The 23450-nt window shown below is 45.4% G+C and overlaps 1 protein-coding gene across 1 annotated transcript in view; it reads right to left on the bottom strand.

Annotated features, from left to right (window-relative positions):
- Positions 1 to 10386: 10386 nt before the first annotated feature.
- LOC114868172 (protocadherin-16-like) overlaps positions 10387 to 23450 on the bottom strand; it is a 63070-nt gene continuing 50006 nt past the window's right edge. The window contains exons 9-21 of the mRNA XM_029171605.3: positions 23160 to 23317; positions 21026 to 21872; positions 18552 to 18791; positions 17917 to 18042; positions 17629 to 17838; positions 16663 to 17529; positions 16470 to 16583; positions 16187 to 16398; positions 15901 to 16052; positions 15489 to 15619; positions 14952 to 15238; positions 14736 to 14877; positions 10387 to 14557 (exon numbers count right to left, since the gene is read on the bottom strand). Coding sequence (XP_029027438.1) covers positions 11967 to 14557; positions 14736 to 14877; positions 14952 to 15238; positions 15489 to 15619; positions 15901 to 16052; positions 16187 to 16398; positions 16470 to 16583; positions 16663 to 17529; positions 17629 to 17838; positions 17917 to 18042; positions 18552 to 18791; positions 21026 to 21872; positions 23160 to 23317 — 6077 coding nt within the window. The 3' untranslated portion in view covers positions 10387 to 11966. The remainder of the gene's footprint in view (positions 14558 to 14735; positions 14878 to 14951; positions 15239 to 15488; positions 15620 to 15900; positions 16053 to 16186; positions 16399 to 16469; positions 16584 to 16662; positions 17530 to 17628; positions 17839 to 17916; positions 18043 to 18551; positions 18792 to 21025; positions 21873 to 23159; positions 23318 to 23450) is intronic.

Raw genomic sequence — 23450 nt, forward strand, 5'->3', positions numbered from 1 at the left:
AGTGTTGATTTCCAGTTCATGAAGCAGAAAAGTGGACACAGAGTCGGTCTGAAGGCCTAATGTTCAGACGGAGGGAGCTTGTAAAACGCAGCGTACAGGAACCAAACTTCATACTTTCACAGCTCTTTACTCAACATTCTTTGGGGAATTTGGTTGTAAACTTTTGCCAAATTCACATAACACATGTAGACAGGATTAGACTGACCTGGTGATGCAGTGGGATGAGGGGATAATAATCGTCTGAATTAGTTTGACCACTAGTTGGAGTTTGACTTGCAGCACATTTCCAACAGCTTAATAAAAAGCTTAACTACATCCATTGATGTGCTCCTACTGAAAATAATGTCATCAAGGATCCACAAAGCTGTGTCACTCTGACTTCTAACACCCAGCAGCCAGTGTTTCAGGTCAGTCTGTCTTTATCTGCCTGTGCAGCGTTCTGGACTCATCCGTGCTGTTCATGTTCAGACGCGGTTCAAATGTTGCAGCTCTGCCTGTTGTGTGATGAGACGATGAAAGATGTGTTCTAACATCATCAGCTGGATGTACAGTAAAATTCAACATGTTAAATTCAACATTACAAATACAGCGCATACATATTTCAATTTACTGAGTTATGTTCCACTGGAGTAAAAGGTTAAAAGTAGAGTATAACACAAAGAAGCTGAAGCCGCGCAGACTAAATATTTGACCTCTGCTCGTATTTTCACTTTGGGATGCGCTTCCTCTGGCACATGCAGTAAGTAGAACAGCACCTGCATCTTGCCCCCTGAATCACACTAACAGATGACATGGGATGAAGCAGATGTGGAACTGAGCTGCATGTGTTGATTAAAAGCTTCTTAGCATCAGCCCAAAGCCTTGAGTCGCCCCAACATGCTATTTTTTGCAAAGCTCCATCAAACCATACAGTACCACTGTGTTTTAATAAGATGAAGTCCTAATGTGTCTGGACCAGTTAAAGTCAGACCTGTGTCACTGTGCTGTGTCTGAGCTATAGAACATCAGGAAATATTATTACACAGTGTAATATGTATATGTAAATTACTTGTGATTACGCTGACAGGAAGATGCTCCAGTCTGACTCGCGTCAGGAGATCGGTAACTCTTGGAAACAGAACCTTGGTCCATAGATAGAGAGTCGTGTTAGGTTTTATCCACTGAATTTAACTGCTCTCCACTCGGAATACCGAAGGACGCGCTTTGAAGTTTTAAACCAGACTTGCAAATCAGTTCACCACTTTCATATCGACGCTGCTTGAAAGCGGATCATCGACACCTTTAATAACTTCAGGAAGTACAGAATTCTGCAAACCCCCAAAACCGTGATCAGACTAAATTAGTTCTGCTCACACTGAGCCAGGCTTAATCTGCCTTCACACATTTCTTTAATTTTTCCCTTCTTTCAAAACAACAGGGTTCATGTTTTGGCTTTACACAATATAAAATACAACAGTTACAGTGTTCAGAGTTGTCAGACTGACTTATAATTCAAAATAATTAAAATTCTAGTAAACCTGTTGGCAAACTCTGGATGTTTGATGCTTTCGGTTTGATCGCCCTCTTATACACGAGCAGAGTTATTATGAGCTAAATAATAGAAGGGGGGAGAAGAACAGAGGCAGGAACAAAAATGCTTGTCAGTTTGCAATAGAGTGAAAGCTCAGTGTGCACTGCCGATGCAAGCGCATGCAAAGGGAACAGAAAGAAGGAAAGGATGTGCTGCAAAGAAACAACCAAATCCTTCCTCTTAATTATTTACATTATTTGGATTACGTATTCCTTTGATCTGCACCTTGCACCATCTGGGTCTTGGGTTAAACTGTATTAATGCAGTGGACCCTTTTCCAATAGGATTCATCCTGACCCACTCTTAGGCTGCAGCCATCCTGCATGCACTATAGATGTACAGTACATGTACTGGAGCTGCTTGGTTTCAAAAACAGAGGAAGCCAAAAAAATGGACACTTGATGTAATTAAACTACCTGCAACATGTGCAACTGCTTCTAGAGTAGGTAGCATACTAACATTGTGGTATTCATCAGGTGGACTTCATTTTAGGATTAGGGAATAAAATGAGATCAGCATTAATACAGTTACCAGATCAGGTGGTGCAGAACTGCTCCAGAGACTATAATAAACTGCCTGGACGCTCCTGAAAGGGAACAGTTATTTTGCTTTCATGCCAACGTTGGCGTTTGGAAGCTTAGTGACTTATATTTCACATTTTTAGTTTTGTTTATGACAAAAAGGAAAGATTCAAATTCTGAAATGAATGTAATTGAATTAAGGTAATATAAATTTAAATGTAATGTCCTACAACCGAGATATTGTGCTCCAGTCCAGCGTTGCCAAGAGTTGTGTTTTTACATGTTACGCTCTAAATGCATCTTGGAATCTTGGTCTAAAATACTAAATATAGTTAGTTGGTGCATGAGATCTGTGGACCGACCACTGAACAACACACACATAAGGTTCACATGCATATATAAAGCCAGTAGTTGTCAGATGTATCGCTATAGAAGGCTATTTTAATGTAGGCAAGATAATTGACATCATATTAGCAATCATGAGCCATAACTTCTATGAGATGAGTGTCCTATACTGTAGCCTCTATGAACAGCGTACCATGATCAGTAATCACAGTAATTACATTGTGAAACACATAACTGCTGTAGACAATATCATTAGATGTGGGATCAAAGTGAAACCACACGAGGCTGCAGGCTAAAGTGCTTTCCACTTGAAGGAGACTGAGTTAACGCTTGTTCTGAGCAGTCTTCATGCAAATCCATTGTTGATGACAGGAGGACTTGCGACTTTCCACTGTGAGTAAAGCCTGAAAACGGCTTTCTGTACCTACCGTACCCTCAAGTGGGATTTGAATATAAACTCATTTGTCCATTGGACAATTGTTTTTGTCAGTAGGGGACCTTCATTCCTGAAACTGTTCTTGTGGCGTGAGGTTTTGTTCCCGACGGAGCCCAGACTCTCGCCAAAGGGGAGTCAATGTGGAAAATGTTTTCCCCTCTTTGTTCAGCTCAAATATTTGAGCAGCATTTCTTTGTGCGCTGAATGAAAATGCTAATGTCAAAAAGGGAAATGTAAGCGCTTTGGCCCCGTAAGTCCTCCTTATCCGTAACTGCTCTGGCTGCACACCTCTGTGTTAACCCCCCCATTAAACGTCAGATATCTCGTCAGTGCTCGTTGAGCTGTGAGGACAGCGGGGCTTTGCAGCTCGGCCCTGCCATATGTTTTTGATTCATCATCTGCACCATAAGAAATCCTTAGAGCAGTTGAGTGCGTGTGTGTTTGATATAAACATCATCGAGGATCATCATAAATTATAGTTGCCCCCTTGGCTTCAACTTTATTGTTGTAGCCCACTTTTTCCCACCACGTACAGTAACAGAATGACGGGAGGTGCACGCCGACTGATGAGCTTAAGTACGAGTCCCCTGTTAAAACCACAATACTTGTGCTCGTGTGATAGACATGAGGCTGGATCCACCAGAACGCCAGCAGCAGCAGAAACACAGCCATGTATTAGAGTGGAGGGTGGAATCACAGTTATTAAAAGACTGGTCCTGAAAGGGTAAAATGTCAAACCAAAGACTCGCAAATCTTTTCATCAGTTTGCTGGTTGGGCTTATAATCCAAATTGCCCACATCCCCCTGCAGGCTTTAGAGTATGTTTATGTCAGAAGGTTAATTAGTATCAGGGATTCGATTTTTTTTTATAATCATGTGGCCAAGTGGGGCCGACTGGAAAATGTTCAGCCTTAAATGATTGTGTTTGTCAGTGGAGCCAGGCATGTAAGGTTCTTTGGATAAAGGTTCTGTTATCTGGCATCAGTTGTTTCTTTTTTTTTTAAATAATTTGTATTTCCCATTTTGTTTATGGGACGATCAGTCACAAATGAGTTAATCTGTCAACAATAAATTGGGGAAGATTTAAAGAGCGATTATGACCCTGGGAGATTTTCAGCACCGTGCAACGCTTGCACTGGTCTGTGAAAAGGCAGTTAGACCTGTCACAATCGCATCACACTTTGATATTTTCCAACAAGCAGCCAGGGAAATCTGAACACGATGCGGCTGCAGCAGGTAAACACAGGGCGTCTGAGTGCAGCCTGGATGCGGAACAACAGTCTGAGCAAGTAAAACCTCTGCATGAAGATGCATGATTTGTACAATATCAACACATGTGGAGCTGAATGCATGGAGAATTGTACAGTAAATATAATACTGTTCAAAGCAAAATATGCACAAGCTAAGCAACGTGATGGTTTAAAAGACGACAGACACAAATAACTCATGCCTTCTTCTGGTCTCTTTACTTATGCTTGTCAGCCCATGTTTTCATAGACTCAGATTTATGTTCTTTAGACGGACAGAACTGGAAGGTAGAAATATTTGTTAAAGCAGGTGTGAAGTTCTTCAGTTACGACTGTTGGACTCTAGAGTGGGTTTATCAGACCAAATCTGTCTGTAAAGTATGTTTATGTGCCACCGTGAGGGCCACGTTCCCCCTGATGCTTCATATTCCTTCTCCCTTAGCGCCTGTACGCGCTCCGTGCTGGATGATAATCATGTGGGCAAACTTGTGAAACTTTAATATGCTGCCTGTTATTCTGAACCTGCCTGTGGCTGTTCTTATAGCAGCACTGCTTCCCTGGAACATGAAGGTAGTCGTGTTACTCAAAGGTTTGGGTTTTGGCATTAACCACCGAAAAACTCTATTTAAACAGTCATACAAATGATTTGTCATAGGGCGACTAACTCTTTTTTGAAACACGATCCAATTATGACAGAGTTAAGGTTTCCTTCATTTTTTAATCAAATGTGGTTTGATGAGTTTTATTCTATTAACTCTGTTTCAGGAATTCATACATTTCTTGACAAATGTCTCTCACGGGATATTAAATGTAAAAGAGGCTGCAAAAATGTATATGCAATGCTGTACATGTATCTTTCTAACAGCTTCAACTTAACAGCTGACACATTCTGAATGAATGGCAGAGCTGTTGTATCTTACAGGTGGACTGTACCTAATAAACCGGCCAGTGACTGTAAATGAACAACACACACTGTAGATCTTATGCACATGTGACTGCTAAGACTCTCAGTCACGCAGGTTTTCTGGAAGTTGAGTCATGATAACTGGACTTTTTTTCTTTTTTGGTCAAAACATCTCATTTCTGACACACATAGTGTCATCAGTGTGTTCTTTAAGTGGCTTTAGCTGAAACCTTGCACCTGAGAAAATGCTTCGGAATAACTTTCATTAAGTAACGACACGGTTCTTCACGAGTCCAGGGTCAGGAGCCGCCGTGTGCTGAACACTGCTGATGGTACAGTATAATAGCAGGCTTTCCTTAATCACAAGGTTCGACACCGGCAATTTTCCTTTGAGACTTCTTAAGTGCCCATTAAGGAGTCTGGTCTGGTGGAAGCGTGAATTGTCTAACCTGATAACGTACACGCTGCCACTGCTGTTATACTGAAATAGACCATTGGTTAAGGGCACAATGGTTTTCTTAAGCCTCTACAAAAAAATTTCCCATCAGAGAATCAGTGATGGGAAACACTTCATCATCAGCGAGGCAGCACACTGCTGTGACTCATTATCCGCTACAACCACAAAGCTCTCCACTTTCATTCATGCCATAATGTTTTGGCTCGTCAGACTCAGAGGCTACAGCGTCTTTTCCCCAAACTGGCATAATTACAATTATTGTCATTATAAATTCAAAATCATTGTCAACCATAATAGTGCTACATAAAAGTCTGGAAAACTATTACTTCATCGTCATTTTAATTTAGTCCAGTGCTGTTTCTGACGAGATCCCGCGTCACGTTCTAGCCTCACAACAAAACAAAAGACAAATGAACTTGGCATAAACAAACACCAGTCACCAGTCACAAAGGAGGACTTGTAGCAGTTGTACAATTAAGCTAAAGCGATGTTAATTGTGTCGCAATCAACGCAAAGAGGCAGTTTGAATTAGAATTTATTTGTTTTATTTGAACTTTTGTATTGTTTTGAAGTTGTTTGAGCAAAATCAGTAAAAAATGTTGATGTTGCTTAGTAATTGCTGTTGTGAATTCCCTCTACAGACCAGCAGGAACAAAATGTTCCGATTTGTCAAGCAATAAACACCTCGTACAAACGCTGACTCTATTCTCATCTCATTGTCTGTCGCCTCCCCAAACTTCACACAACTGCAGCAAATCACAGAACGACATCAGGCTGCGGCATGCGCTGCAATGCACGATGAGAATGAATCAACAGCGAAGGATGCATTTAAATACGTTCATTTAATCATGGCAAATTCAAGACAAAAGTCAAAAAAGGAGTGAAAGAAATCAAAACAGAGTAAAGGCTGAAACACAAGCAGATGGTTCTGTAATAGGAACCAGCTTGGGCTGGTTACTTAGTGACACGGGCTAAGATGAGGGTCCATAGTTCTGGCCGTGGTTTTGCAGGAAAAACACTTCTCCTCCCTAGTCTGAGCCACCTTCTCTCCCCATAGTGCTGTGGTTGTGACGCTGGCGGGGCAGGACAGGAGGCCGGCCCGGCCAAATGAGAAACAGACCCCCTTCACCCCGCTATTGCCTATTTCTCCCTGTGGCTTTTTTGTTTTCAAAGAAAAAAAGGCACTCTCCAAAAATAGATTTGGGGCTCGCGTGCCAACGGGTTTGAAACCTTTTTTCCACTCCCTCTAGTCACGCAAGTAGCCTGGCAAGACACCGAAGAGAGAGCCGGGGAGGAAAAAAGCAGAACTTGTAAGAGACACGGAGGATCGGAGGTGGAAAGAGCCTCTGTGAGTGTTTGGAGAAAGGATTGAGGTAAGCTGAGGATGGAGCATCCCTGGAGTCCGGCCTTTTGTTGAGGGAATAGGGAGCAGAGATTTCCGTGCAAGCTCCAGGTATGCAAGGTTTATGGGTAATCCAAGCATGAGCGCAGTGACCTTTCTCTGGTCTGAATGCAGTTTCACCGGACGGGAGCTCTGTATGGCCTTCAGACATCCCTGAACGACTCCTCATTTCTGGTATCCTTCACTGTGATTTACTTCACGGTTGACTGAGCTCCGAAACCGGCATTCGTGCCTCCATCTTCCATCAAGGAGCCCAGATTATTAAAAACAATGGGCGCATTTTCATAGCATCGTTATACGTGAGACAGCGAGAGGCAGCCGTGGCACAAGTTCTGCAGAGGCCATGTTAAAACCATTATTTCCTCCAGTCGTTAGAGTCATTACACCGTCAAGGCTACATAAGCCTCTTACTGCTGAAGGGCTTGAAAATTGTCTGGAACATCTGAGTAAGGGTTAATGTTTTTGTCCACCTTTAATGAAAAGTGCTGTAAGCAAGCCCTCGGTGACGCCGCTGCCCCACACGGTGCCTCTGCTTTCTAGACCAACAGCCTCACACAAGATGCACTCACGCAGGTTAGTGCATGAAGTCCGGTTCAGAATCTTTGGTAAGTGAATGCGTCGTTCTCCAACAGAGGCAAAGCTTTAGTCTCTCCACATTATAAACTATGTAAGAGCAGGTGATAATGCTTTAAGCTGCTCACTTGCTCTCCAACAAAAGGCCTATAAATGCCTAAAGCACCACAGCCAAGCTGACATTACATCATGGATCAGCTGGCTTTCACAAACCAGCCAAGTCCTGCTTTACTGCACACTGAGAGTTTCTGGACGGAGACGTTTAAAGTTGAAGTGTTGACCAAAGATTGCCATCTCTCAGGTCCATTTACATTTAGGAACTGCTGCACTGTTGGTATCCAGTTACCGCTGTTTGCAGCAGCCACAGTCTGACAACATAAATAATTCACTTGACAAGTATAATTTGTAATGCCTATATAGCAGTAGAACTTCATTAGTGTTCCTATTATAAAAGGGCTCACTTGCTCATACAAATCAGCATGATTGCACTCAGCTTGTTTACTACTGGACAATGTCAAACGAAAAAGTAATTTATCCAGTTTGTTGCAAGTATAAGACAAGACCCTATCTACTGTATTCAGGAGGATGCTATAATGTATTATAAGGAAGGAAAATAATTCAGCAATGCATTAAATGGGAGTGTGTGAGAAGTAGCTTTTAATAATTTATAGCAAACAATTGAATATATATATTTTCCTGCCCTTCTTTCATGACAATTAATCACAGTTATGTTTTTTAGTAGCCTAGATACAATAAATCATTTAGTTTTTTAGGATTATTTATTCAATTTAAAACAGATGAAAATGTGAGAAAGAGACTGTAATTTGAGATGAGATTTTAGGTTTTAGATTTTTAAGATCACTTTTTTAAAACCTATTCTCAGTGAGAGGGTCAGAGAAGTATTAGTGAATGGATAAAGGTTTGGAGTTTCTAAAATGAAAACCAAAATGACCGTTTAGACGCCGCAGGGTTTTCATGGACTCGCTGAGACACAGAGGTTGACACAGTACATCAGGTAAAAGGCAGCCTGCCACCAAAGATTGCATGTTAACAGAGCAGCCTCCAGCGTATCCACTGTGCGTTGAAGAGAAAATGATAGATTTCACTTGGTTTAGACGCAGCCTTTAATTTAAGCTTTGAGTAATGACTTGGCTTTTGCCCTCTTACTCATATCGTTCGACTTGTGTTGTGTATATACTGGCCCCTGAGCCAAGGTGCTCGGTTTGGGTCACAGCATATAACCTGCATCTGGTATGTCACTCAGGCTGAGTGTGCCATCACCAGTCTGCCCAGTTCAGCCAGCTCCAGCCACGTTTCCAGTCCAGGGATGACAACATGCAGCCGTGAGTTCACCTCTGTGAGCAGGACTACGTGGAATCGGCTTCACTTCCAGGCGCTCTCTAGTTTCAGCTCTGTTTCATCAGGCTGCAGGAGCGTTGAGAGCGTGATGCAATGAGTTTGACTGACAAAGCAGAGTTGGAACTGAAAATAACATGCATTGATTTTAATACATGCAAACACTTAAAGGAGCTCTGACAAATATATTTATACAGAAAAAGGTCACAGGGAAGATTACACCACTTTATCTGTCAGGTTGTCAACGACTCTTAATGTCATGATAAACTTGAAAATTCATTTTCCCCTGCACCACGGTACCATGTCCAGATCCACTAAAACACTGAGCTCCTAATGTTCTAGGAACAGGCCTGAGCTGAAGTAGTTCAGTAAGAACTTTGACTTTGTGCAGTTGTAATCCACATCTAAAGGTTAACTCGGTCAATAAAACACGGCTGATATCACGTTTTCACCATCTAAGCAGTGTGTTAAATAGAGGCCTGACAGATCATCTCTGCGTCTCATAACCAGCTTAGAAATACTGTCTGTTTATTTTGATATTATAATCAGAAACACTGGGGACTGGGACAGATGTGAGCTCACAGTGATCTTCACCTTTGACCCCTTAAATTTAATCAGTTCATCCTGTTCTGCCAAATTTGATGACATTCTTTGGAGGCTTTCATGAGATGCTCATAGGAGCGGAGTGGGGACCGGACAAGCCGCCCGCTGCTGCAAGGTTTGTCATGTTTTTGTGACATAAATGTGTGATTCAGGATCCAAAAATGTTGTTTTACACACACAATGTAATAAAGCACTGTGTTAATAAGAAAAACGTCCTCCTGATTGTGCAGTTTTGCTTTACTTACTCTTTGAGAAGTTGAAATGGAATGAACATTCCGATGTGACAGAAGGTTGGAAATACGTCTGGCTCCACATTAACGCGGCGCTGATTTAAACAAACAAATACAGAATCGAAACAAGGCTCAGCTGAGATTTGATGTAAAGCAATGTCCTAAAGTATGTTTTTTATCTCAAGATGTGATGAAACTATGCAAAACTAAAAACTACATTAACTTTCTCATGGCTTCGTGTTTTGCTATTGTGAAAGTGTTACATCAAATGTTGCCAACTGCAACTTTCTAAATAACACTTAATAACTATCATTAAATGAAATATTGTTCATTCGAGATATGTTTGGTTAAACGTGGAACATGTTGAGACTGAACCGGGCCGCCTCAGGTCTGCATTTGCCCATTTATCCCACTGCCCCTGGGAAAACAGGGGTTTTAAGCGATACAGTTTATACAAAGTCTGAAGTTACAGGGTAATGCTCGTAACTTTAGCTGTATTTGGATTTTGGAGGTCGGTGGTGCCAGAAAATACCAAAGGTGTCTAAATCAACAAAACATCAGTGTTTACAGGAGCCCAGTATATAAACTTTCATTTTAGGACACCAGCCATGACTTGTACTCGGCATCCAATGTCACGCAGCTCTGAAACCCATCTACGGATGCACGGCACATAAAAGTGATGATTTATTTTCGTACATTACCAATCACCCGAGCTGAGGAAAGTGATACCAACCGCAGCGTGTTCACATTAAGTACTTTATTCAGGCACTTTGCTTGAAACATTTCTCTAGACAAGGGTAAAATTACATGAGTGAGCATTTGCAGGAGTTTCACTTGTCTGTGGCACCATTATACACAAAGGTTGGACCAGTGTGAAATGCAAATAGCAGATAACACTGTTCAACACAAAGCAATGCAAAAAATACCTTCATTATAATAAAGTAGGTAGTGTTTATGTATATTTGGCCGTTGTCAAAACAACATTCTTGTAAATAATTTACCATGTCTCTCTGCTTCCGAGGAGTCTAATAAATAAAATACTGTAGTGTCATGAGTCTAGAACCAGACATAGAGAGAACAAAACACCTGATAACAGAGAGTCTGATCAGACCCAAGCAGAAGTCAAGGGAGCTGTTTAACGAAGTGAGCGCTGTTTTTGTAAAGGCTTCCTCAACCACACTAAATGGCCATGGATGTATTTATACTGTAGGCATTATGTGACTTATGGCTAAAAGTGATATTCATTTCCTCTGGTGGTGTGTGAACATTCATAAAAATGCACCTTTTTGAACTTCATTTAACATTTATTAGTATTACAGTTAACCCTACTGTTGGATTCTACAACAAAATGTCCAAAATGACTGTCACTGCAGTTTGTCAGTAAATTAAGAGATCTCTTTTCACTAATGAGCATTAGATGATTAGACAGGTCCTGTTACATTTCTGCATTGAATACGCTTGCAAACTAAATCACTTATCTACATCAAACACACAGTAGCTGTTTACTGTAAATAGGTTCACTATGTGAAATGACCAGGCAGTAAGGCTTGTTGTGAGACATTAAAGCAGGGCAGGTTCACTGGATGTCAAGATCCACTTTCCAACGCAGGAAACGAATGGAGGCGTGTTGACGAGCATTTCACATTCACGATTACCTTTTGATGTGAGATTAAACACTGGAACTAGAGAAGGCCTGATCAGATAATATTCTATTCTGACTGATGCTCAGACATCACATACAGATATACTGTGTTTCCTCCAGTCTGCAGGTATGAATCCAATGGATAAATTAGAACCACAACGCTAAGAATGACTAGAAATAAGAAGAGCTTACAGATCAAACAATTATACAGTACAAGCTACAAATATACAAATATAGAAATATATTCTGAGCTTTTAGCAACCTTTGTGACAATTCAATGTCACTTCTTGTCAGAAACCACGTGTAAGTATAAAAATATAGACAATGCGTCTGTACAAAATATTGACATCATGTATGAATCCCCATTCAAATGTGCAAATTAACAATGATCAACAGAAGAATGAGTTTCCTTCTACACACACACAAACACACACACACACAAACACACACACACACACACACACACACTCACTAAAGGCATTGTTCGTTTTGGCCTGTTCGTCACTGAGTCCAACTTTTCCTTCAGTAAGCACCACATCTTCAGCTATTTGGCCGTCTTAGTCCAACCTCGATTTCCTCTTGACAATGAGAATTAAAAGAGAATAGCTGTAGTCATACAGTAGAGCGGATTTGGGACAGCAATGACCCTTTACTTCACCCTTAAGATTAGTCTTAAGGCTTTAAATCCTCAGCTCTGCCTCCTCGCTGTGCTCCAAATTGTGCTCAGTTGCGCTGATCACGGAGGCGGAGGGACCCTGCGAGACGCTGAACGGCGTCACTGCCGGAGAGCGCGCCGCCAGCGGTGACAGAGAGGGTGAGAAACTGGGAGACATGGCGACCGAGGAGATGGATCCCTCAGCGCTGAGGGGAGACCTCCGTAGAGACGCCAAGTGGGAGAACGTCCTTCCTACGGCCGGTTTGGGAGGTACAGTTTTTGCGCCAGGGTGGGCGACGGAGGTTATGAGAGGTGGGGGGTCGATTCTGGACTCTGCCTTTGCTTTGCTATGAAATGACCTGCGAGGATGAGGAGGGGCCGTTTCGTCCTTTAAACGTGCTATTTCGGTAAAGACATTGGCTAAGGGCTGGAACTGGGGACACCAGTTTAGCAAGTAGTCCCAGTTGTAGCTGCCCCTCAGCTCCTCGTCACTGGCCACGATGGCTGTCAGGGAGCCGTCAACAGCAGGCTTGCCATCTTCTGGGAAAGTATAGTCCTTGGGGTGCGAAATGCTAAGTCCTCGGCCCACCCCCACATACCCACCCCCCTCGTCCCTGTACACCGGCACCTGGCCAGCCGTTAAAGTACCATTAAGACTGCCCAGCTTCTTCCCTTTGAACCAGTCTATGGACGGCTCACAGGACACGTCCGACAGCTGGTCCGCATCCTGTTGGATTCCCGAGTCTGGACCCCGGGCAGAGATGCGCTCCTGCATGGAGGAGGAGATGCTGGACACTCGCGGGTACTCATTAATCATTCTGATCTCGTCGTCCTCCGCCGCCTCCGCCTCTGCAGAGCCGCGTCCACTGGAGTGGGAGGGATCCAGGGATCCTCCGCGGGTGTACGGACCCCCGCCGCTGCCGCTCTGATCGGCGGTGTATCCAGGAAGGGCCTGGTGGTAAATCATCTCACTCGCTGCAATCTTTGTTTCCTCAAACCTGTGCAGCACGGTGCCCGACGCTGGTGTGCGTCCGTGCGCTTTGTGCTCCTTTTTCCTACGTCTTAACTTAACAAAGAACAGCGCCACGGCGATAGTTATGAGTATGACTATTGCCCCAAGTGCAACTGCGATTGCACTGATAAGCAGCATATTCATGTCGGTGGTGAGGCCAAAGGACGTATGGGACACGTCTATGATAACTTTAGCGGCTGCTCTGCGGGACGTCTCCAGAGGACTGTGAGCCGTCACATCCACAGTCATCAGACGCACGTCTCTCTTGGAGCGGCTCGCGTGCCTGGCGTGGCTGTCCATCTTTAAGGAAATGGCTCCTGTTGATTCATTGACTTCGAAATAAGGTGAACTTTCTTCTAGGGAGTAAAGAACAATGCCATCAACTCCTCCGTCCTCATCCATGGCCTCTACTTTGCCAATGATCTGACCTTTCTTTGCTCCCTCAGGCACTTTGAATGAGAACTCTGAGGAGGCAAACACCGGATCATATTCATCCTCCCCAGTAACATAAACCTGCACTGTTACAGTAGCTGAATAGTTGCCAGAATCCATGGCGACAGCCAAAAAATGAAAGAGATGCACTTTCTCAAAGTCAAACGTAGAGCGAGTCCGTATTTCTCCTGACGTTCGGTTGATGAGGAAGGCCTCTTTTCCCTCCCTGGAGTTGTCCAGCATGTAGTACTTGAGCTGTCCATAAACGCCCCTGTCATGGTCGATCGCATGCAGCATTGTCACTAAGGCATTCTGGGGCTGGTTTTCCCTGATGCTTGCAGTTACTAGATCAAGGGGAAAGAATGGCCGGTTGTCATTGATGTCCTTCACATCGATGTTGACCGGAGCCAAAGCATAGTGACCTCCACCGTCTGACGCCTGGACAACAATTATATGAGATGATCGTCTCTCACTGTCCAGAGGTCTCTTCAGCCTCAAGGTCCCAGTCCACCGATCCACCTGGAAAAGGTCCGTCTCATCCCCTGAGCTAATGGAGTACTGCACCTCTCCGTTTGGAGCGGAGTCCGGATCTGTGGCCGACAGATGCAAGATCTCCGTCCCTGCTGCCGCACCCTCATTCAGCGCCACACTGTACTCGGCTCGGCTGAACGCTGGAGGGTTATCGTTGGCGTCTGAGACACTGATGAGGACAGGCACGCTGGAGCTGCGCTGAGGGATCCCGCGATCCGACACCACAACAGTCAGGTTATAACTCGGCATGGCTTCGAAGTCCAGCTCCTCCACTAGGATCAGGCTGCCTACTGTTTGAAACCCCCGCCCCTCCAAGAAGCGCACGCTGCTCTCGATCTGGAAGGCGTTACCCAAGTTGCCGCTGGCAATCGCAAAATCGAAACCACAGTTCTCTCGAGACAAGTCTCCATCTACAGCCTCTAAGGTCAGAACGGTCGACCCAGGAAGCCCGTCCTCAGACACCGTGGCTCTGTACTCCGACTGGTGGAAGAGCGGAGCGTTGTTGTTGACGTCGGACACGTGAACCTGAACAGCAGCCGTGGATGAGAGAGACGGAGAGCCCTGGTCCCGTGCCTCGATCATCACCATGATGGAGGGACTCTCAAAGTCGAACTCTGTTTTTTGGTTGACGAACAGGGTACCTGTGAGAAAAAAACAAGTAAGACACATGCGACTTAAGGAATTGTGTTTAAGACTTAGAGACTCACTAGATAGAAGAAAAATAGTCCTGGTGCCATTTGAAGCAAAATTAAACCTCAAAGACTTTTAATGAACGAAATGACTAAATATTTGCCAAATGTTACAAAACAGTGATTGTACCGTTGCTTGGGTCAATGTAAAAACTGCCCCTCGTCGATGACACAACTCTATAGATAATCTTCCCATTGTCCCCAGAGTCCCGGTCAGTGGCCGTTACTGTGATGACTGCGCTGCCTGCTGGCATGTGCTCTGATACAGTCACCTGATGGGAGGACACAAATGCTCATTACAGACCTGTTGAATGCATGGCTGTATGTGGCTGAATGGACGCCGTACCTGATACAAGTCTTGAGTAAAGGCTGGGACATTATCATTCACATCATCCACCAGCACAGTGAGGTTGGCTTCGCTTTGGTGTTTGGAGTCAGACGACCAGATGGTCAGAGTGTACCACATCCTTTCTTCATAGTCCAGAGGCCCAGTGAGAGACACCCCTCCTCCATAACGATGAATGCCAAACATGCCTTGGTTGTTTGGGTCCAGATGTAAAGTATAGGAGAGCGCTGGGCCCGAGTCCACGTCGTTTCCTGTTACCTGGGTGATAACTGTGCCAATCAGAGTATCTGTATGTGATAATAAGAAGGGAAGCAAATAAGACATTTAAGTCACAGTGAAATGAAGCACACAAGAAGGTTTTTTTGCTTTTTATTAAGAAATTTCCTGTTCAGCCTTGATCTATGAGACAGGAAATGAACAGAGGAACTTGGCAACAGCTTGTTTAATAGGGTCAGACTTTTCTCACTGAGCCCCGCTGAGTGAGCTGCCAGGGAGTGTGACATGAGGCTTTATGATAAGATCACTGAGCCGACTTACCCTCAGGCACACGGATCTCCCGAGGCAGCGGAATCATGGGACTGTTGTCGTTGAGGTCAATGATGATCACAGTAAGGGTGGCAGAGCCAGCTAGCCTCGGGGTTCCTCGGTCAGTTGCCGTAACAACGAGCCTGGAGCCACAAAGTGAATGTCAATGTCTGAACTTTTAACTTTTTCTAAACAACAATTCTCAGCCCTTCTTCTCAGCCCTGTTAATTTAAAGTGGATGTAACACACTATAACAACGACAAATACAACTCAATGTATTTTACTTCTTTTTGTCTGTGGGGATTATAATTAGAGGATGCTCAATACTGTACAGTGGAAAAGCCATGAAGCAGAATCCCATCGGGGAGAATGTTATTTGTAGTAGGTGCTGATGGGGCTGATGAGGACGCGACTGCAGACTCACTTTGTTTGCGTCCAGATCTCTCTGTCCATTATTGCTGCTGTGGTGATAGTGCCCGTCAATGGGTCTATCTTAAACAAGCCACTCATGGACGATGACCTTATAGAGTAGGTCAGCTGACCGTTCTGACCCTGGTCCAAGTCATCGGCCGCAACCTGAGGAAATGTTTCACAGCTTTTAACGACTTTAACATGAACTAATGAGAAATATTGAATTTGAAGGGTAACAGAGCTTTGTTTGAATGATTTTTCTCTTCTATAATACACGTGTGGAGGACAGGCTACCGCACCTGGATAATGGGGAAATCATAGCCCTGTGCCTCTCTGATGTATGCAACGTAGTTCTGCAGCTGGAACCGAGGCAAGTTGTCATTGACGTCCTGCAGGATCAGGTTGACAGCCATGTAGGAACTGGAGGCCGCTGTCTCAGCTTTCACCACAAGGCGGAGTTTTGGGGTCTCTTCAAAGTCTATCCCTGCAGATTTCTGGACCCATATTTCACCTAATTTGCAAAAACAACTATAGGTGAGACTGTAAATTGGGAAAATATCATCCTGCAATCCCTGCACTTACCTGTGATGGGGTTAATTCCAAAAGACTGCATTCTGTTTCCACTGAAAATACTGTAACTGATACCGAGCCGGGAGCCATCAGGGTACTGGGCCTGAGTCTGTGTTACTATTGTGCCTGAGGGGTGAAAACACATGCAATTTTATTATGCATTCACAGCATCTAATTCAAATGTCGAATGTGATGCAGCACAAACCTTTAGCAGCGTTCTCCTGCAGACTGACATCTCTAGCTGTGCGTGAGAAGCGAATCCCACTGTAGAGCTGTTCTCTGATGTAAATGATGACCACCCCCAGAGACGACTGAGTGGGGTTGCCCTGGTCCATGGCCTGAACTATCAAAATCCTCTGACTTTGTGTGAGAGTCTCCAGCTTCTCTGTGGCCTGGATGTCCCCCGTCAGCGAGTTAATGGTGAAGCCCCTCGCCGGGTTGGCAAAGCGGTAGAAAACGGAGCCATTCGCACCAAAGTCTTTGTCCTCTGCCCTCATGGTGGCCAGCACTCGACGGCTGGACACGCTGCCAGCAGAGACGTTCACAATAAGCGGGTCCTGAATGAAGTAGGGGGCGTTGTCATTCACGTCCTGAATGTAGACAGTCACCTGAGCTGTGGAGTTCCGTGGGCTGGCGGGGGAGGAGTCAGTGGCACACACCTCAAAGGTGTAAGAGGAAGTTCTTTCTCTGTCTAGAGGTGCTGCCGTGATAATGCGTCCCGTGTTTTCGTCTATTATAAACATGCTCTTGGTGCCACGGCTGAGGAAGTACATCACTTGGCTGTTGGGACCATGGTCCAGGTCAGTGGCTTTCACCTCTAGGACCAGTGAGCCAATGGGCACGTCTTCTGAAATGTCGGCAGTGTAGCTGCTGCTCTGAAACTGGGGGCTGTGGTCGTTAATATCCAGAACGGTCACCTCCACGGTGGCGGTGGCGCTGAGGCGCGGTTGGCCCTGGTCCTGAGCCGTGACTGTGAGCTGGTACCCAGATCTCCTCTCCCGATCCAGCGGCCTCGACGTGGACAGCACACCTGACTGTCTCCCCAAGTGGAAGTCTCCAGACGCATCTCCAGCTGCAGGGAAAAAAAGATGATGGCGTGTTCTGAGCCTGTGATTGAGGTCTAACAACATAAAAAGACAGCAGCTAAAGGTGCATCCAACAACATTCTCACCTGTGATTCTATATACCATATCCCCACTGTCTCCTGCATCTGGGTCAGTTGCTCTGAGAGTGAACAAAGGCAGAGCCTCCAGGTTTTCAGGCACCTCTATGCTATAGTAGAGACGTCCAAAGACAGGAGGATTGTCATTCTCATCCAGCACCCTGATGCTCACTGTTGCTTTGGCATAGTTGGGTGGAAGACCACTATCTTTTGCATAAACTGCCAAAACAGAAACAAAAATAAGTTATAACATTACACACAATATCCACAAGGATCCAAAGATGGTTCGAGCAGTACCTGTAACAGTGTAGAACTCGTGAAGCTCCCGGTCCAGCGGCTTGGTGGTTGTTATGACCCCTGTTACTGGGTCGATGCTGAAACCTTTTTCTGTGATGCCGCCATAGGTCACCTGGCCATTGCTCCCTACAGTAACGCACCCACAGTGTACAAGAATGAATGAGTCGACCCGTTAACAAAGCGTTACCAGAGCTCAAAGAAGTTCATTCCTACAACTATAATACAAAAACATACCACTCTGATGTTTTTTATGGTTAATAGCGCGTATATTTATTGGTTTGTCAGAAGTTTCGCTGTTTTAGCGTTCGGCTGTGGCATCGCTCCCAAAGGTGTCTGGGTGCCAGATTGCGTGCTAACAGAAAGCTGTCTGGCAACCTCACCTGTTTACTTCACTAATTGCTTTTGGAGAGAAAGTTTATAATCCTTCTGTTTTATGTGCTTCTGACTAAGTCCAGGGGAATGCTGGATCCTGTCTCCCAACCCCCCACAATTAAAAACAACTGTTAATCTCTGTAATGTGAACACATACTCGGCACATGAAAGCTGAGAATGATTACAGGCATTTAAGTTCGTCCTGTTTGCTGAGGCAGCACAATTTGATATCTGTTACGGCACAATGAGGCCGTCCACCTCACCTTGGTCTAGATCCGAGGCAGATACTGTCAGCACACTGGTTCCTGCAGGCTGGTTCTCAGGGACCTGGGCGTCGTACTGGCTCTCCTCAAACCAGGGCACCTCGTCATTAACATCAATCACATGGACACACAGCAGCTGGCTTGATGAATGCTGAGGTATCCCGTGATCCTCAGCAATTATTGTGAGGTTAAAGACGTCCTGCTCCTCGCGGTCCAAGGGCTTGAAAATAGACAGAGAGCCTGTAAAGGAATGAATCACGGGTGAAACGTGAGGAGGGATTTCCTGTGTGTGTTTGCGTGTACTTCACAGCGGCAGCCGCGCAGCACAGCTACAGAACGAAAGCTGCTATCAAAGGCAATAAAACGCGCCACTTTCCACATCCGTGTGCAGCCAAGGGATTTTAAAGGCAAGTGTGAAAAGTTGCCGTGTGAGGGCCGAATCAGAGCTGATCTGCTTCGCACACACACAGCTTTGCCCACCTGAGTGCTACCACCGCTGCCGCTCCAACAGCTCAACAGTCTGGCCTCAGTTTATGAGATTTTCCACTGGAGAATGCCACAGCCATTGAGAAAGAAGCCGTAAACACACACTGGAGGCACGCAACAGCCAGGCCTGCCGTGCACCGTAGGAATTAGGGGCACCCCACTGCCTTTTCATTATCCTGTCCTCAGAGGATAGAGTTTGCATTGATTCAATTTCAGTTTCATGCTTTAAAATGGGCTAAAACAGTAAAAGAAGAAAGGCCCGTGGATGTTTTGGCTTAACTTTTTTAGTGCACGTTTTGACTTGGTATCTTGCTGAGATTGATATAACTTGCTCCTAGACTTTTAATCTGGAAGGAGTTGCAGGCTAGAATATTTTCACCTAATCTGACTCCTCTGTGATCTCTGTCACTGATGAAACACAGGCAGAAATAAGGCAACGTGAAATGGGGATGTTTTCAAATGTGGCGCCAACACTTTGGACTCTGGAGGAACTGGAAGGTGAGCTCAGACGACAGAAGTCATTAATCAACATTTGATGTGTTAATCCCTCAATGGTGTTGTCTTTTGCAGCGAGGCAAATTCACCATATCACCAGTGGACTCTCCCATCGCCCCGAAAGTGAAATTAATGACCCGCCGTCTGACAGTGAGCGATGACGATGTGTTGCACTCTTTGACTGTACCGTTTCCTAATAATAGCTCGATAGTTCAGTCCTTTGTGATGCCAAAGTAATGGAAACAGTGTGCAGCTCCTCTTAGAAACTGACCCCAAAAACAGGAGCAAACCAGGTGCTCAGAGGATTAGCCCTGTCATTTATTTTAACAAATAACCAGCGTGCATGAAAATACTTCAAGATGACTGCACCTACTGGTCTAATGCAGAAGTGACATGCATGACAGACTATGAATGTTTCCATCCCGACCTGCTGCAGGGGGCCTCGGGGTTGGCGACTTGAAGGGGAAGGTGGAGCCAACGTCGACACGTGTCTCAAACACCACAACAAAGCCCACAGGACCAAACAGCCCAAGGTCAGCCTTGACTTTGTGAGAGAACCTCATGCAAGCACACAAACACATATGTGGATGCCTACACACACGTGCGTATACATAAACACGCGTAACCAATCCCTTCTCTAATGATTCCCAGAAGCCCGAGCAAGAGCTTCCCTTGGTCATAGATCCACAATAACAGATGATGGGTGTGTGTGTGTGTGTGTGTGTGTGTGTGTGTGTGTGTGTGTGTGTGTGTGTGTGTGTGTGTGTGTTTGTGTGTGTGTTACGGCTTTGGCAGGCTCCTGTGTCTGTCTTGCCTCCAACTGAGAGAAATAAGTCATGAAAGGTGAAGCAAGAGTTGGACGTAACTGCAGCACTACAATGGTTAATGTGTGCTTGTGTAGTGGGAGGTTTGACTAGTGCTGTGTGATGCGGACTAAAATTCTGAGGTGGCAAAAGCAGACAGAAATAATTAAATAAAGACCCAAACAGAAGTGAGGAGATGTGGATTGGCCTCTTCCCTTAAACTGAAATTAATTCACCCTCAGGAGGGAATTTGCATGTCCTGGAAAGTTTTTCTGGAAATATCTTTTCAGAGAAATTGAAAAACACTAGTGGGCCTTGGGAGAAAATAAGTAAGCAACTGATTAAAAAACTTTAAGACTACACTTTTTTTTTGTAGTCCTCAGCTGTTTGCAATGACAAAATGTTGATATCCCATGTCAGCATGTGTGTATCAGCATATGGCTGATGCTGCAGAAGCTTAATTATGCTCAGTGACGCAATATCTGCACATGGAAATACAAATGGTTCTAATTAGTAGAAGGCTGTGCAGTAGTTATGGTAAACATTATGTTAACACTAAGTGTTGGGTATGATAGAGTGCAAACTAGTCTATAGCACGCAAGACAGCCTGCAAACCCGCCCACAAGCCATCGGAAGCCTCCACGCCCTTCCACGGCCTCCGCCTCCTCGTTAGCGCTTGGCTTCACTCACCAGTGTTGGGGTTGAGGTTGAACGCTCCTCCGCTGTTGCCTGACTGGATGCTGTAGGTCACCCTGGCGTTCTCCCCGTGGTCTGCGTCCCTGGCCATGACGTACAACACCACGTAGCCCACGGGCTGGTCCTCCATCACGCTGACGGCGGTGGGCGAGCTGAACACCGGCGGGTTGTCGTTCTCGTCGGTTACGTACACCCTGGCCGTCACGGACCCCCAGCGTCTCTCACCAGCATCCAGAGCTGAATCTGTAGCCTTTATAACCAGTAACAGGTTAGAGGTGACCTCGTGGTCCAGCTCCTGGCCCAAGGAAAGAACTCCAGTGGAGGGGTCCAGGGTCAGCAGGCCGGGGGTGTTGGGCCACTGTTGGAGGATGGAGTAGGTCAGCTCACTGTTGGGCCCGCTGCCGTCCTTATCTACGGCCTGGAAGGTATAAATAGAGGAGCCTGACTCGATGCTCTCAGAGATGACGATGGTGACGGGGTCCTCGGGGAACTGAGGCGCATGGTCGTTGCTGTCCTCCACATCGATGTCCAGGTGAACCAGGGTGCTGCGTGGAGGGTTGTGGGAGAGGTCGTCCACCTCTATCTCCAGGGTGTAACGCGCTTCTCGTTCATAGTCGAGAGGTCGAGCCAGGAACACGTCCCCAGTCAGACGGTCCACAACAAAGGTCCCATCGCGGTCCGTGTCTCCTACCACTGTGTAGGTCACCTCCTCTCCTTGTGGGGTTTCTCTGTCATGAAGGCGGACCGAGCCAAGCACAGAACCGGGCTTGGCCTCCTCCACAGAGTTGATGGTTATGGAGACTGAATTAGTCTTCGACGTAGGTCTGTTAATGCTAAGAATCTGCAATGAAGAACAACATTGTGTGTTTGTCATCAGTTCAACATGACAGTACATCTAATGCAATGCTTGAATGCCCAGTGGCAAGGTTTATTATCTTCAAAACAAAAAGGAACAGACATATGACAGATTTCATTTTGTTCGACCCACTTGCTTGCACTGTATGTGTTCAGTTGGAATAATTGAAACTGGTTACGAGAATTGAATATCACGTCTGGTATCATTAATCACACTTAATCTGATCCTCATGTCACTGCCAGGAAAAATAACAGATGATAAAAGTAGCGCAGCCAAAGGAGGAAACCGTGAGAGGGGTTGAATTTAGTACTGGGACATGTTGCTGCTCTGTGTATAGCTGCACACTTGCTTTGATGAACAGTTCAAGTGTCTTCAACGTCATTCTTTCGCTCCTTTGTATTAAAAAGGCACCGAAAGTAACATGACACACTGTTTTAATAAAGCGTTTCTCTGAGGCGAGCGCAGACGCAGCTCCAACACACGGGGGGACACGTTCACTGACAGCGTTTTGGTGTCTGAACGGGGATCTGGATCCTCACCACATCTCGCCGTACGATTCCCACAGTAAGTAGGCACTTCATAAATATGCAGTGTTTGTTGTGAAACCTTACATGACAAGCTGCAAATCGGTTCCACATTAGATGGAGAGCGAGCGTTCCAGAAATAAATTGGTATGGTCCCATCGTATCATGGATGAAGGATGATTAAAGGAAATAATAGAAAATGCGTGAGTGGGCAAGAACAATGCTGTTCTGTTTAATACAATTAACCAGTAATTAAGTCTGTTTTCTCTTGTTGGAATGGACCTGGCACTTAACACGATTGTTTATGTGGCATCTATATTTTCTCAGAATGTTCCTTCCAGGATTCTTCCACTGGGTCCATTCTGTGTCCAATATATTAAATATGAACCAAACCACCACGAACAGCGTGTTTTACGTGGGTGTGCAGAGATGCTGGGCTACTGTATTAAGAAAGTGTTGAAGCCGTTGAGCATGACCTTGATTAGAGCTACAGCCACAGCTGGCCCTCATCACGAGCCAGATGGGAGTGTTTCATTCAGACCCACTTTTCCATTGCAGATAGTGCATTCGCATGGGAAAAGAAGGGAGGGCACGGGAGGGCCGCTTGTCAAAAGTGAGGCTGATATGTCTACAACCAGTCTGAGGGGCCCAGAGACACGGATCCGCTCAGGCCCGAGTGTGTTCTTTGATATTAAATAGGTGAGTAGCAAGGCTGTTGTTTCTGGCCGGGATCCAGTGGAGGTCTGACCTGAATGGTGAGGGAGCAGGAGGCGCTTCGAGGGGGCAGTCCTTTGTCAGTAGCTGTCACCGTCAGCGCGTACTCGGCCCGCTCCGACCGGCTGAGGGGGGATGATGAACGCAGCTCGCCGGTGTTCGGGTTCAAAGAGAAGCGCTCGGCTCTGGGACCTGGACGGAGACAGACAGTATGAACCGGCGGCCCATGTGCGAGGGAGGGCTGCAGTAAATACAGGAACCGAGTGGGACGCGCGTAGTGTTTGTTCAGCACTAAATCAAAACCCATTCTCATACGCAAGTGGCA

Source organism: Betta splendens, chromosome 13 (genome assembly GCF_900634795.4).
Source record: "Betta splendens chromosome 13, fBetSpl5.4, whole genome shotgun sequence".
Lineage (NCBI taxonomy): Eukaryota > Metazoa > Chordata > Actinopteri > Anabantiformes > Osphronemidae > Betta > Betta splendens.